Raw genomic sequence first — 16,805 nt, forward strand, 5'->3', positions numbered from 1 at the left:
AAAAACGACTGTATTTAATATGTTAAAAAAACCCAAAACAAATGTAGGCCAACATTTTTCCTTTTCTTTCCTAAATTAAAGAAACAAGGTATGAGAACATAACAACAAGCAGAGTCATACTGGCTCAAGCCAAGAGTCTGGCTAGCACTGAATCTTAGTGTTGTTGGGAACAAAAGCCTTTAGGGAAGCATTTAAGAAAAATTCAGGTGTGTATAGTCACCCAGTGCATATTCTGGGAGGAGACAAATACACTAGATGGTTTCTGATAATGTGCTATGATGAAAATAACACAGTTCAAATAAACTGTTGTACTTCAGACTTCTACCCTCAGACAACACCATCGTGACAGGGGGAATGCTACAAGCATACTTACTTTCATCATGCATGAAAACACCATTTCCATGTCCTATAACATAACCCTTGTGTTATTTCAGGTAATGTGAACCAGTAAGTAAGGGAGAACCTCAAAAAAATGCATCATCTGGCCATGGCAGCACCACCTGGAGAGAAGCAGGGCTGAGCACTATGTGGTGTAAAAGCAGTTGGCTCATGCCAATTGGGACTGTAGGGCAGTCTCTGGTCTTCTCTTATTTCATATATGGATGGTGTTTACAATAATGCCATCCATTTATTAGGGGCAAAGAATGAACTTGTATCAATACTTGAACAACAATGTATTTAAAATTGTATGAGAAATGTAGAAAGCAAAATTGAAACATTCACAGTAATTCAAAGTTCTTTTCTGTTCCTTTTCTGTTCTGTTTGTAAGACAAACTTGAGAAGCATCTGTATTAACAAAAAAAACCTTCTCAAAACTAGATGGCAAAATAATGTGTCATGTTTCAGAGGAGTTTTCCGGTCATTTATACCAAAAAGTGATGTTAAAATTATGTAATTTTTATCTGGAGCTGATTACCCATTCCAGATGCAGGAACTTTTTCAGTATGAACTTGAATTGCCTTCAGTGTATTAGATTATCTTATTGCAGCAGATGAATTTTGAGATAACACGGACCCAGTAAAATGATAAAAGTGTCCATGTTGTAGTGCCACACCTAAGGAGGTAGTGCAGATATTTATATATGTAATAAGCAACACAGATTTTGGTGTAATACACCAAACAAACTGTGCGCTGATATTTGTGGGTATGCAATACAATCCAAACACTTTAGGATGTCATGGGAATGGTACTTACATACTAAGTGTTGGTTCCCAGTTTTGGGGCTTAGCATAATTTGACTCTTTCTCATCTTCTGTATCAGTTCATCATGTCAGTTGTTGTATGTGTTATTGACTGCTACACTTGCTAGAAATATGATGTAGTTCTCAGATACGGCATGCTTTATTTTGAGTGCCCTTGTGACTTTGCAGTCAGTTATAATGTTATTAATGTCAGGATTTTTTTTGTTGGAACTGTTGTGAAGGGGTTTATGGGGTGGTATTACATGTGCTTTGGTTAGATAGCTGGTTTAATGTAGTAACATGACACATTGCAAGGTAGCTAGAGCCTAAAATAATGAAGTTTATTTTACATCTCAAAAAGAACAGGATGTCCCAAATCTTTGAAGTTCTTTTTATTAGAACATAAAAGAATGTTAAAATAATGTAGCTCTTTAAATAGAGAAGTGACACAGAGTAAACATATATATGAGGAGTCTAGTAGTCAGCTCCTCAGCTCAAGAGGGACAGGAAAGTGGCTGGAGAGAGTCCAGCACAGGGCCACCAAGACGATCAGGGGTATGGAACATCTTTCATATGAGGAAAGGCTGCGGGAACTGGGGCTATTTAGTCTGGAGAAGAGGAGATTGAGGGGTGATCTTATTAACATTTATAAATATCTAAATGGTGGGTGTCAGGAGGTTGGGACATCCTTTTTTTTTATAGTAGCTAGCAACAGGACAAGGGGTAATGGGATGAAGCTGGAACACAAAAAGTTCCATTTAAACATAAGAAAAAACTATTTCACTGTTCAGGTTTTGGAGCCCTGGCACAGGCTGCCCAGAGGGGTTGTGGAGTCTCCTTCCTTGGAGGTCTTCAAGACCCACCTGGACATGTTCCTATGCGACCCGATCTAGGTGAACTTGCTTCTGCAGAGAGATTGGACTAGGTGATCTCTAAAGGTCCCTTCCAACCCTACCATTCTATGATTCTATGAAATGTTTACAAATAAAGCTGTGGTGAACCCACTAATTTCTTTGAAGGGCTTCTTTTTTTCCAGTTCTACTTTTTCAGGCCAAGAGCTTTCAAAGATATCCTTAATTTAACAAACTCATCCCATGCCCCTGTGTATTCCTATGGAAATTTCCTTCTGCCTGTCACCTTTGAGATTTGGCTGCATGGCTGCTTCCCACTGCAAATAACCTGCTGCGCTTTGGACAAACAATCTTGTCTCCATTGCTAGTGCAGCTTTCCTACTTGCAGCCTCACCTGCTTTTTTCTTCTGAATCCATTGATGCTGGTTTTCAGCAACACATTGCCTGTAGTAGCCACACAGCAAACTGCAACTAAATTGTAAAGTTTTAACCTCCCTTACAGAAAGGGTTTTCCCATGTGCTTGAACACTTTATAAAATTTGAAAAATGATGTAATATAGTTTTGTCTTCTGAAAAGAATCTGGAAGCTGTGGATTTTACAGCCTTCATTAATGTACAGAAAATTGCAGCAGTCAGATGTTCCTCCATGCACCACTTCTGGGTTTTCAAAATTGGCCCGAAGATGCACTACTTAAGTCCTTTTTTTCCAAAGCAGTACACCAGCCTATATGCCAAGTTTGTAATCAGTTGTGTTTTTTGATGAAATGGCATTTCTTTGTAATTATAACCAAATCCACCATCTCCTTTTGTTCATATACCAAGAAAAGGCAATAAAGGTAAAACCAGAACTAGGACAAGTCATGTCTGTCTTGTCACAGAGCTGCAATTACAAAGCTGTTGCTAATATCTTTTGGTCATTACCATATCAGCTGGATATAATAGGCTTTCTAATGAAGCACAAGTTGATGCTCTTTAGTTTACAGACTAATTCTCCATTAGCTAAGGCAATTTACTCCTGCACTTTTTTAAAGTGCAGCTCTGTAGCAGTTCTCAAAATACAGATTTTCTCATGCAAGAAGATTCACCAGTAAGTGGTGGAAAGAGGTAGAATAAACAGCATTTATCCGCGAGCAAAACTAACAATGCGTTAATTAAAGGTAGCTCTGCAAGGAAGAGCACAGACTGACAGCAACACTTCAGATTCTAGCAAGCAAATAAATATTTCTATCCTTGGCTATCCCAAAGGAAAAATTCTGTAAGTAATTGCAGAAGCACGAGAACATATCCCTTCATGGAAACATGTACCAGTGAAAACTATACAGAGGAAAATAAGAATAGGAAAAGAAATATGGTTTGTATAAATAGCAAATCAGAACTCTATTCCCTTCCTTTGATCCTGAGAAGGTGATCTTTCATTCATACATGAATGCAACATGACTATAAGATGTATTTTTTCAAGGACTATTGAACAGAATAAAACCGAAAGTTGAATCTATTCTTTAAAAAAATGGAACCTTTTGTTAGGCCTGTGGTCCTTTGTCCTTAGCACTGGTGATGTGATTGTAACGTTTTGTCAATTCAGACATGGAGGCTTCATTCTGAGACTTTATTTCTTAAAGCTAGACAGCCTTATGTAAAAATAATAACCCTTTTGTGAAACCATGCCCACGATGACCCTCGCTACCCTGTTCTGCATGGGCCAAGATAGCAGGCAGAGTGGTGGGAAGGCGAGAGCGCATGTCTGCCAGGCAGGTACCCTGCAGCCTCGGTACTGACTTAGGGGTGACTGGTTTTTGAAGATGAAGGTCTTTGCAGGGAAAGAATAGGGGCTGTTCACACTGTTACCCATTTCTCTCTCCTTTTCACTTGTCACAGGTGCTGTTACGTCCAGTAGTAGTCATGAGGGTCATCCTTGGACTTTGAGCTGGTTTTGGCATTTTTTTAAACTTACAGATCTTACATCTATTTCATCCATATGAGCTTGTGTCCAAGTCCACATCACCTTCATTCATACTGTAGTGACCTGACCAATTTTCCTCATTATCTACATGAATAGGGTCTTGTTTTTAAAATGACACAGCCAACTAAATCTGTGCAGAATGATTTGATGAGACAGCATAAAGTGGGATGGAAAGATGAAAATCCAAGGACAGTGGCGTCTTCTGAAATGTTAGATGCAGTTGAAAGAAATTAACTGACTCCTGTAAATTCCCTGTTTCAACATAAATATCCTAAGCCTATCTAGGCTGTATTTAGGGTTGCATAATGTAGTTACACAATTAAACAGTGGAGCACAAGCAGTGTTGATGGTTCAAATAGAGTATGTATGCTGTGGGTGTTGTTGCTCCTTTCAGGAACTTTTCAGCACTAGTGAGGATGCTCTGCATAAACGGATCTGTTGGTGGTTAAAATCATCTGTTTATATAACACACAAGTGAAATTTCATACTGCTACCCTAATCTCAAGTGTTTTCTTTTCTCAGCTCTTCTGCTTAAGAGGATCTGATAACTTTTATCTTATTTCTACTGTAAAAACATGCAAACCATATATTTAAGTGAAGATCCCCTGGAGGATATAATTTAGAAAGAATATTGTGCTCTGATTGCAGAGCACTGTAAACTGCCTAGTGCTTTAATAGTTTGCTATTTGAAATACTGCATGTTAAAAGATGGAGTTCTCCGTATTTGGAAATGCATCTGCTAAGATAATCTTTCACAAGTTTGTTTCCACTTCTGTTTGCTTTGCAGTTATCTGAATGCTAACTCCTCACTTGCCCCCAGTGCTTTTTGTCAAAACAATCAGTAGCTTCCTGGTCAATGTTTAGGCAAATCAAGTAATTCTGCTTTTGATTCTTTTGTATTTACACATTTTTTCAAACCCTCTGCCCCATCTTTTCAGTGTTACAGATTTTTATCTTACAGATAAAACTTATTTTTAATTTTAACAATTCAAGTTCAAGATGAATAATTTTATATATGTGATTAAGGTTAAGGTATGGCTTTTGAGTTTATTGCTGTTTCAGACTTACATCTTAAAAATGTTTTTTTTAAATGTTTAAATAAATTAAATTGTAAATACTATTCAGTAAATTTTTAATTGTTTTTAAACTAACTTTTCATCATGCAGCAGCAAAGCTAAAATGTTGGTTTGACCTTTGGCTTTTGGCATTACAATTAAGCCTTATTCTTCCCTATGAATAGTTAACAATGTAAAGGAAGAAGTTAAAAGGGTACATATATGTTTTTAAAAGGATTTATCTGGTGCTACCAGAGTTGAAGCAAGCATGCTAATCACCTGAGTTTCGTTCTTGATCTGACCTGGCATCATCTCACTCTGCCTGGTGTCAGGACTAGGTCCAATCCCTCTTGCTCATATGGAAGTAACCTTTGTTTCCTCCTCTTCCATGAACAGGTAACCTCGGAACCCAGCTGGTTGAATATAAAGAAGAGATGTACATAACATCTGACTGTGGGAAGACATGGCGTCAGGTATGAAACAGAAATCATCAAAAGCACCTGGAAATAGTTTTAATACACTGAATGTGATGAATTTTATAATTCTTCACTAATCTTTATATAAGTGGTCTTTTGAGGAAGATGGCTATAATTATCCCCATTTTGCTTGGGAACTGGGAGAGATTAAGATGACCTGCAAAGACTCAAATTCGTGGGGCTATCAGGTTCTGCTGAAACTTGAGTATTTTGTAAAGATCTTTTAAGTATCTTGTGTAAAAAACCCAAGCAGTCTTTTTAGGATTTTAATAATTTATCTTCTTATGCTAATGACAAAGTGGACTTGAGCTAGGCCTTGTAGTAAAAATATTCCAAGCCAAAACATGTGGTTTAGGTAGAAAGGTGGAAACTCTTCTGCTTTGTAGTCTGAAAATTAACACTTTTGAGTTTGGCATTTAAGCTTGAACTTTGTTCTTTATTCAAACAGAGAAAGAAAAAACAGATTCTGAAAAACCAATAAATCTTTGAATGTCTTATAGTATGATTTAATCAATTTTGGGACTAGAAACACCACAGTATTAAAAAAAAGTCATGTAGTAGCTGTTATACCATTTGAATTATGAATGTCTTTTACTTCCAAGGCCGAGTGTCAATGTGAGCATTGTACCTTTATTATGTATTTTTTTCTAAATTACTCTGTCTCAGCAATGTTTAATCACAGGGATATTTTCTCTGTGTGTGTGTATTGCAACAACACACAACATTATATGAAATCTACTTATGTATTAAAAAAATCCACCCTCAAAGGACCAAAGTGTGTCAAAAAGTCATGTAATTTCAGTTAAAATAATGTTTGAGTATTCAGCTGAAATGAAATTATGTTGTGTTTTTTTCTGAGAACAAGCAAGTATGAAAGTGTTATCATTAATGTTACTGAGCTTGGGCACTTTAAGATTAAAAGAGAAAAATAGAGACACTTTTTATATTACTATTGCACACTGTCTGTTTCTACACTGTCTATTAATATTTGCCACTGACTCCCATAACATCCTCATCAGAAAGCTCAGGCAGTGTGGCTTGGATGAGTGGACAGTGAGGTGGATCGAGAGCTGGCTGAATGACAGAGCCCAGAGGGTGGTGATCAATGGCACAGAGTCGAGTTGGAGGCCTGTGGCCAGTGGGGTTCCACAGAGATCGGTTCTGGGGCCAGTCTTGTTCAACATCTTCATCAATGACCTGGATGAGGGGACAGAGTGTACCCTCAGCAAGTTGGCTGATGACACCAAACTGGGAGGACTGGCTGATTCCCCAGAAGCCTGTGCTGCCATTCAGCAGGATCTCGACCAGCTGGAGAGTTGGGCAGAGAGGAACCTCATGAGGTTCAACAAGGACAAGTGCAGAGTCCTGCATCTGGGAAGGAACAACCCCATGCACCAGTACAGGCTGGGGGTTGAACTGCTGAAGAGCAGCTCTGCAGAGAGAGACCTAGGAGTCCTGTTTACTAATAAAATAACCATGAGCCAGCAATGTGCTTTAATAGTCAAGAAGGCCAATGACATCCTGGGATGCATCAGGAAGAGTGTGGCCAGCAGGTCAAGGGAGGTTCTTTTCTCCCTCTACTCTGCCCTAGTGAGGCCTCATCTGGAGTCCTGTGTCCAGTTCTGGGTCCTCAGCTCAAGAGGGACAGAGACTTCTGGACTTCTGGAGAGCATCCAGTGCAGAACCACGAAGATAATCAGGGGACTGGAACATATTTCATACAAGGAAAGGCTATGGGAACTGGGGCTGTTTAGTCTAGAAAAGAAGAGACTGAGGGGTGATCTTATTAATATTTTACAAATATCTAAATGGTGGATGTCAGGAGGTTGGGACACCCCTTTATTCTATAGTAGCTAACAACAGGACAAGGGGTAATGGGATGAAGCTGGAACACAAAAAGTTCCATTTAAACATAAGAAAAAATTATTTCACTGTGAGGATGACGGAGCAGTGGCACAGGCTGCCCAGGGAGGGTGTGGAGTCTCCTTCCTTGGAGATCTTAAAGACCCGCCTGGACACGTTTTTTATGCAACCTGATCTAGATGGAGCTGCTTCTGCAGGGGTGTTGGACTAGATGATCTCTGAAGGTCCCTTCCAAGCCCTACCATTCGATGATTCTATGACTGTAGGCTGTCTTTAATACTTAGCAGAAGGACTTTTTAAAGGAAATACATTATATTTGTCAGGATACTGTTCTTTGCAGATTAACAGATACAATTTTAAACAAAAATCCTTCTTGAGACGTAGCATGTTTTAAATAGGTGTTTAAATGCAAAAGCATTACAGGATTTATAATGGGTACAGTGTTATCTAATGCTTCACAGAGGCCTTTCTAATAATTTGTCACCATTTGCCAAAGTTCTGTAGTTTTTCTGAGGTGAAAAATAAGAAAAGAGTGAAGGGCATCATATTCATATTTTTGCTGCTTTTTATCTGTGAGACAATCAGACAAATGATATGTGATTAAACTTGACCTTAAGATGACTATTAGTGCTATAAAATCAACTACAAATTGATCTCTCATTATGACAGTTAAAATGAAAAACACCATTGATAGTTCTATTTTAATTAAAACTGCTACAAAGCCTTTGAAAGAGCTCATTCAATCCTAATATTTGTGATGAGAATGAAAATGTGGGTTGTATGTATTTTATGACTTTAGTTTTCACAGTTCCTCTAGAGGACAGCAGTGCATTTACTTTTTTTTTGGAGTTCATGCAAAAAAAGACAAAGCTTTGGTCATCTGATATGAGCATTATTTAGACAGTAAATTACAGGTCTTGTGAGCTGGCAAAACCAGAGGAAAGTTCAGGTTGAGGCACAGCCCTTCAGGTGGATTTAAGTCACTGACTCAGAGACTTTGCAGTTGCTATTAGTGCCTGTCACCCACCTTTCTCACATGCCGCGTGTGATGTTACAGAGCTGTCTACAGACTAGTAGAGGAGCAGTTTGTGCTTGCATTGAGTGACAAAGTCATGCTGAGAAGTAAATATAAAAGACTTAGGAATGAATTAAAAGCTTTCCTGAGATGTCATAGGAATACAGGACTGGGAGGAAGGTCAGAGATAATGTAATTCAACTGTGTTCTCTGAGACAATATCAAATGTACTGGGAATATTTCTAACAGAGGTTTATCAGACCAATTTTTAGTGCTTTGTTATAGGAGATTCTGCAGTCTGGCTGTGTTGTGCATTCCTCATAGATTTTTCTGACTATTTGACAGAAACTGGTTGTACTTTTTGCTGTTGTTCTTGTGGTTTCACAAGTTCTGCAAAATTAGTTTATTTATTCTTGTCTTTGGGGAAGAGTGATTTCCTGTCACTTTTGAATAACTTTTCAGATGTTGAAAGGTGATTGTCTACCCAGTATATAAGCATTTTCCTCTTGGAAAACGTCAGTCTCAAATCCATTGAATTTCTTAATGGATCAAATTTCTAAAGCACTTTTTTGTTGCTCCTTGGTTAGACTATCTAATATGACATTCCTCTCCTGAACCTTGGTAAAACAGAATGCAAAAATGGAAGTTTTATCAGTATTAAACAGAATTAATTGCTTACTTGACGTTACTGGACAGTTGATTCTTCTTTTTTGCACTAGGATCACATTGTTGCCTCAGATTCAGTTTGTGATTCATAACTGGGACCAGCCTGAGTTTCTGAATTTGTAATACATTCTCAATTTAACTATGATCTACTAATCATTTTCCTTCCATAATTTCTTAGCCAGCTGTATACAGGTAAATCATTTTAATGGAACCCATATTTCCATAGCTTGCATATGGTAGAGTCATATGAGTGTTCAGGAGTGTAAAGGCAGTGTTTACAGGTAGAAATAAAAATTCCCTAATGAGGGTTTTGTGAAATTAGGTAAATAGTGGTAATAAATGAAAAGTAAAAACATGGGTTGTGGTTATAGGTAGCCATAATTCCTCTTGGACTGTCTCCAGTTCTTCTGCCTTTCTGTTGCATGATAACTGATCTGCTTGTTGATATATCTTGAAACCTTCCTGCCATTGCATACCGTTTTAAGACAGACCAGAATTTGTGACTGTGTATTGTACAATATTGCCCTTTAAATAGCAGTAATTTAGGAACTGATAGACAGGTGGCTTAAAGGTCCATGCGGCAGCAGTGATTAGGCATGTAGGAGATGGGAATCGCACCTTCTCATTGGCATGAGCCACATGGGCTTAGATCATCTAGTGAACCACAAGGGTGTGGCCTACTCAGGAGATGGATATGTCTATTTGGAAGATTTCTCTGTCTATTATACAAGGGAAACAATATCATAAAATGTGTTAATGAACACGATACTGAGTCAGAAAGATAAATAAATCTTGCATCCTGGCAGAAATGGGCTACCTTTGAACACAATTTCAGACCGTACAGGTTTTAAGCATTTTTTTCCCCTCTGTGGGGCCTTTTTTTCAGTCCTTACTTTAAAAATATTATGATGCTCTGTCAAATGTTATGGATGACCTTGTGTATATACATGAGCGTGTTTTATTTGCTTTTTAAAGAAAATTCTTTCTATTCAGAATTATGGTTGCCATTGCCATTTAAACAGCATCTGTTACAATACTGTACTTGAAATAGGGCAGAGTAAGAGAAAGGTCTGGGTTTCAAAACAAAGGTCTTAAATAGACAGAAAAAAATTATCAACAAAAAACCTTTGCTATTTGATCTGCTACCAGACTAGCTAGTCTATCAACAAAATGCTCGATTAAGCTAATAAGATTACACAGAAAATCTGTTGTGTGTTTGAGAACTGAATAGAGGTACAGTCCTTTGTTTATGGGAATGTTATTTCTCTGTGTCAAATCCTTTTGTGTCAAAGAAATTTTTAAACCTGTGTTTAAGCAAAGATACTCGCTTTTCTGCGGACATCTGAAGAGATGGATGGTAACACCTTTAACCACAACAGAAAAGACTGCAATCCCAACCTCTCAGCTGTGGGAAGGTCTATCTGACTCATTCAGTGTAGGAAAACTTCTGTTTTCAGATTTGAATTTACAAGTAGATGTCACTTTGGGCAAGTGACTTTGGGCATTATTGGTTATTTTTGAAACTTCTGTATCTCAGAGTAAAATTGTGTGGAGTATATTTCTCTAAGATTATTTAAACATGTTTTTTATTGATTTCATGGAGCTCTCCTAGTTGTTCCCAAAAGATTCTTGCCTGAAATAGCTGCTGAGATATTTTAGGACAGACACAAGAAAAAAACATGTAGAGCAGAGAGAAGAGGGAGAGAAAAGAAGTTGACATTATGATTATAAAGCACATAACATGCTTGAAAAAACATAGAAATAGGTTATAAAAGTCTAGTTCTGCAGTGGCTGGTGCTAGTAAGAATCATAATAAATTTATTACCTGGAAAGACAGTAGTTTGTGGCTGACGATGAACACACATATCTTATGTTCTTGGGTTTGAACTTCATCTCTGATGCTGAACACCTTTGCCTAAATCCTTTGCAAATTGTTTGTCTTGGTTTTGTTTCCAGAAAGTAGGGATAAATATTTACTTTTGTGCTGAGCTCCACAGGCATGAAATCATTAATCCTTTTCAATGTACTGAAGATGAAAAGTTGCTTTCATAAGGAATTTCATTTATTTTGGTTATAAAATGTTTGAAACGTGTGCAAGAAGAGCATGATATTAAAAAATGGCATTAGTACGCCTGTAATGGTCTGCTGTGCTTTATAACGTGCTAAGGATGGAGTATTAAAATGGTACATGAGAAAGTACTATGGTGCTTTTCTGGGAAAACCTAATTTGGATAAAGTGATGCAGTTACCAGTTTCCTTTATCTTCAGTATGATGGTGAAGCTTTAGGAGACTTCATGTCCAAGCATATATGGTGTCATGTGGATTTGAGCAAAGGTTCAAACAAAGTTTAGAGGAGGATCAAAACTATTGCTTGTTTATCTGACTCCAGCTGATCTCATCCTTTCGATGTGCTTCTAAAATTGTCTGTCCTTTACTGAGCTGTCTTCTAAAATATGCAGCTATGTGGAATGAGTAGATAGGACTGTAAAGGCCTTATATCAGGGTTTTGCCTGTAAATTGGCAACATTGAAAAACTGATCCAACACTTGAAACCCTAGGATTCCCATAAAATATGCTCTTACTAGACAAGAGGAAGACCAAATTTTCAACCCAAATTAAATGCTTACTATTTCTGAAGTAATTGTGAATGTGCTGTAATATATTTTTTCTTCCTTTCTAGTTCATTCTTACTGATAAATTCCCTAAATGTAGCATTTAGTATTGCCAAAAAAAGAAGTATACACAAGGCAAATAAAGCTAACTTTTATGATTTTCACCTTTGCTTTGTCAAAGCACATAGGAGGCTGCATGTTCGCCTATTAACTGCTAAGTGTGTGTAGTAACTCTCACTTTATCACCAGCTCTTATGTTAAATGAACTTTCACAGATTAATAACATGAGTAAACTCTGTCTTAAAACAGATTTCAGGTGTAAAAAAGTGAAGGTAACTACCTGATCATTTATTTCGGTACTACTGAAGACCTCTAGAAAATGAATTAAAATAATTTAGGAAATTTTGAATCCATTACACCATTAAATCAGTATTTTGTGTACTTTGGTTCAGAACTCAGAGCAGCTTCTTTGTGAGGTCACCTAAGTTTTGAAATTAAATAAGTCATTGACACTGGAAATGCAGAAAACATGCTTGCAGCAATTATTTCAAGTTCTGCAGAGTCTGGAGAACATGTGAGAAAGTCAGGGGCAGCACTACTTTTCCTGTTTTTCTAAGAATTAGAGTACAAAGCATTTTGTTCTGCAACATACACAGAATATGACAAATACTAAAGTAAGGTGATAGGTCACTTGATGATATATAATACGAAAGAATGCAGAATGCAGACTGTGAGAAATATAAGCTTGGGCTAAAATCACTCTAGACAGTTTAATCTGACTGTGGTTTGAACCTGAACGTTTTCTGATTCACCTGCTTAACTTTATTTTCTTTTATAGCAGGAGAAATAAAAGAATTAAACTGATTTTTATGTCCTTTTCAATTTGATATGCAGACTTTATAAAACATAGAAGGTGTTAATTCTTGTTTGCTTGTACATTTTATTTCTACCCTTTTGTACTTTTGCTTAGCTGGCCCTTTTTTGTCTAACTTGCAGGTCTTTGAAGAAGAGCATCACATCTTATACCTGGACCATGGTGGAGTTATTGTGGCCATTAAAGATACCTCTATCCCTCTGAAAATACTCAAGTAATCCTTTAGTCAATTAGAGTAAAGCTATTGTGTATCTGAGACTGCAGACAAAGTTGAGAGTTTAAGACAAGCATTTCAATGTAGTCATGTATGAAATGCAGATGGAGTCAATTTAACATTCATTATGTCAACAAAATGCAGGTAGATGTCTTCTTAAAGATTATTTCACGGTGCTGAAGATACCATGTCAATGCAATATTCATAATCAAATTTTCTTGGATAAGTATATGTGATTTTGCTTAAAAGTTTATCCTGGAACTCTACAATACCAGCCATGTTCAACTTGATTGCTACCAGCTACTGGTTTGCAGCAGCAGTATATGGCATAGGTGTCCAGTCAGGATAGTTCGTTCATACTAAGATAAATCTCTGTCCCCCCCAAGGGCCACAGTGAATGAAGACATTGCAGAACAACCCTGAGTTGCTCTGGCATAATGGAGACTTGGAGGCCAGTGGGGAAAGGACTTATGTGTGCTTATGTGCTGTGTAACAGAGTACACGAGAAACCCTCTTCATCTGAGATACTCATACACAAATTAACTGTAGGCTATGTGCTTGGTTTGCTAGAGTGAATACCGCTGTTAACATAGCATCCAAAAGACTTGGAGGAAATGTACAGAAGAAAAGAGATCTTGATTCATAAATTTTAGGTGCACAAAGTATTTGAAATATGTTTTGCTGATTCATCAGCATCTTTTGCAAGTTTTTAAGTGGATGGTAGCAGCTGTGAAGGGCCATCATCTTGGTACCTGCAGTTACTACAAGTTCTGCATGTTTTAGGAGAGACAAAACAGCCCAATTGCTGTTTCACTGACCTCTGTGTAACAGGTCTCTAGCTCAGAGACTACTAGAGAGAATGAAGTGTAAATTAACTTGGCCTTGAACCTACAAGGCAGGAGGACAGTTTGTTGACAGATCTCAGTTATCTGTCTGAGAATGTCCATTGTTTTGGCAAATTTATTACACACCTAATCACAATGTGAGCCCTGAGATACGTTACTGAGGAGATCACATTAATATAATGTACTATCCAGGCATATTGTATTTTGGTGATCGTAAATCCTGGGCTTTAGTAATCAGGGGAATTCTAATGAAAATTAATTCTGTTTTTAATAGTATAGTGGTTGTAAGTGAAAAGCTTTTGTGCTTTTTTTTACAGATTCAGCATAGATGAAGGCCAAACTTGGAGTACGCACAACTTTACCAGCACTTCAGTCTTTGTGGATGGATTACTTAGTGAACCTGGAGATGAGACACTGGTCATGACGTAGGTTCCTGGATTCGTTGCTTTTTCAACACTCTCTCTGCGTATGCACTTGAGCATATTTTTACTTGTGGATATTTGAAATAGTCCTTGAGTCAGTAGCTTTTGCTTCTTGCAGTCACACAGGCTTACACTGATGTCTAAACAGCTCTAGTATGCAAGCTGTCTTTGAATTTATCTGAGTGCAGTATTTCATATTGTAAAGATGAAGTATTGTTTTCATATGAAACTTTGTGAAGCTACCACTAGGGAGAGTGGAACGATAGGACCGTGAATACAAATCTGAGAAACGTAGGTAAAAAACCCAACCTATTTCATGCTTTTTTTCTTGTTCTTTTCTACAGATTCTTAGGCAGACTTCAAAAATCCATTATTCTTCTGAAATTTGTCTTCATGGTGTAAACAACCATATTGTTGTCCTAGTAGCTAGCATTGCAGTACTTTGCGTAACCAAACATTGTGCTAACAATGATATGTTGTTATTCTGTGCAGACTGGAGTAGATGCTGTGAATGGAGTTAAAAACAACCAAGTTCTAAAACTCAAGCACCTGTTTATCTGTTTTTTTCCAGAGGCCCAGGGACATCATGATCCGAGCTGCAGGTTTGACTCCGTTTGTAGGATAAATCCTAATACGTAAAAGTGTCTGAGAGTAAAAAACATTGGTCCAATTAGGGAGAAAAGCACATGCTGACTGCAGCAAGAAAGGGGAATGCTCTCAGAGATGTGCAGGTTGTTACCTGTGCTTCTAGCAAAACTTCTTGTGTGTTCCTTTATATTGGAGCTCGGTGTGTTCATGACAGGCTTTCTTTCCTAGGAGTTACAAATAGAGCTGCCTTTGACATCTATCAGTAGCCTTTTCCCCAGAAAAAAATAAACCAATCAACCCAACAAGAAACAGTCCAGCGTAGGGTCTTGTAAAGGATCCTCAGAAAAATAGAAATCCTGCCCAGTGTACTTAAAAGTGTTGCACCAGGTTTATTGGAGCTGTACTTCACGGGGGCGAATTTGTTCTATTAGTTATTTCTTCACTGTCCTATTTATTCTCCATTATATATACATGACCTGAAAACAGTATTATCCCACTGTCATCCTCTTCTATTGTATAGGGGTTTTTTTATGGTATAATATGTGCCACAGGGAGATACTTACACCTCTGAATGAAGGATTTCCATCAATTTTAGTGGAGATAGAAGGATCAAAGGTTTATCCTAAACTATTCTTACTGGCAGATAAAAGGATATGTGATGAGAATCTGCTCTGATTGGGTGTTTTTTTCCAAGTATCATTAAAAACAGTGATTTCATGAAGATTTATTTAAATATCTGTTTGAGTGGACTAAAGAGCTTTTGTAAAAGGCGATGCCTTTTTGAAGTCATCCATCTGAAATATATAAACTGTAGCTAGTTTTGGCACATGAGCTCAGATTGACAAAAAAGCATCATGTGATTTGTATGTTTCTAAAGGCAGAACATGAATCTATTTCCAGCATCTCAGTGCCAGGCTTGTAGGATCTTACTTGGCAGCTAGTTCTGCTGAAAATGGAAGACATCAAACACTTGCTGTCTCAGGTCCTGAAAAGACTTGCAGCCTTCCTACCAGACTCAAGATAATGAGAAGAATAAACCAACAGCACATGTTTCCTTTTTGCCAGTGTATCTGTTTCCTTGCTCCTACTGCTTTTGATTGGCTTTTACCTTCAGGGTGACGTCGTCTGCTCAGTGGTATTCTGTCTGACTTTACATCAAAATCTTTTGTAGTTCTTTCTGGCTTAGGCCATTTTCTCTTAAAGCTCCATGCTTGTACTGAGTTGCTGTGCCTGACTTGATCTACGGTGATTTATGGCTTTTGAGAAATGTTATCCACTAATACACACTCTGGGAAAAGAAAAAATCAACTAAGTCATTGTTTTCCATCTTATTGGATAAAAGTGGTTTTTTCCTTCTGAGTAGAACATGGTAAGATGGACTTGTGTATGGTAATGAAAATAAATTAGTGGTGTCTTTCACCCTGAGAAATTCCCAAATCCATTACTAAAGACCTAGTCTGACATTTTTCACTTGTATCTTAATTTAATTTTCTCTCTTTGATATATAATTTGTTTGATTAAGAACTTTGAATGAAGAGTCCAATGTCAAAATCTGCTGAAATTAGGAAAAATAGCGTAATTCTGAAGTGGAAGGGTAATAACTGAAAAAAGTGCACAGAAAAATTGTGGAACAGACAGTATTTCATTTAATGAATTTTATAGAATAAACTCACTGAGTAGTCAAAGAATATTTTACTTGTACAGAAAGTAGCTGTTATTTTAGGGAAAAATCATGTTCCACTGAAATCCGCCTAGGAATTTCCTTCAAGATTTTTTAATTTGTATTAAAAAAAACCCACAAAAAGATAATCTGAGAATGATGTTAGGGAACCTGGTAACACTGTCTCATTCAGATGAGGAAAGGCTGTGGAAACTGGGGCTGTTTAGTCTAGAAGAGAGGAGACTGAGGGGGAATCTCATTAATATTTACAAATATCTAAATGATGAGTGTCAGGAGGTTGGGACATCCCTTTATTCTGGGGTATCTAGCAACAGGACAAGGGGTAATGGGACGAAGCTGGAGCAAAAAAAGTTCCATTTAAACATAAAAATCTATTTCCCTGTTCAGGTGAAGGAGCCCTGGCACAGGCTGCCCAGGGAGGGTGTGGAGTCTCCTTCCTTGGAGGTCTTCAAGACCCGCCTGGACACGTTTTTCATGTGACCTGATCTAGGTGGAGCTGCT

The 16,805-nt window shown here is 37.6% G+C and overlaps 1 protein-coding gene across 1 annotated transcript in view; it reads left to right on the top strand.

Moving 5' to 3' along the window:
• Positions 1-16,805, top strand: part of SORCS2 (sortilin related VPS10 domain containing receptor 2) — a 574,544-nt gene that overhangs the window by 511,052 nt on the left and 46,687 nt on the right. Inside the window, exons 12-14 of the mRNA XM_061993219.1 lie at positions 5,444-5,520; positions 12,677-12,768; positions 13,931-14,038. Of these exons, the coding sequence (XP_061849203.1) occupies positions 5,444-5,520; positions 12,677-12,768; positions 13,931-14,038 (277 nt within the window). The remainder of the gene's footprint in view (positions 1-5,443; positions 5,521-12,676; positions 12,769-13,930; positions 14,039-16,805) is intronic.

The sequence above is a fragment of the Colius striatus genome, chromosome 3, assembly GCF_028858725.1.
Source record: "Colius striatus isolate bColStr4 chromosome 3, bColStr4.1.hap1, whole genome shotgun sequence".
NCBI classification, from domain to species: domain Eukaryota; kingdom Metazoa; phylum Chordata; class Aves; order Coliiformes; family Coliidae; genus Colius; species Colius striatus.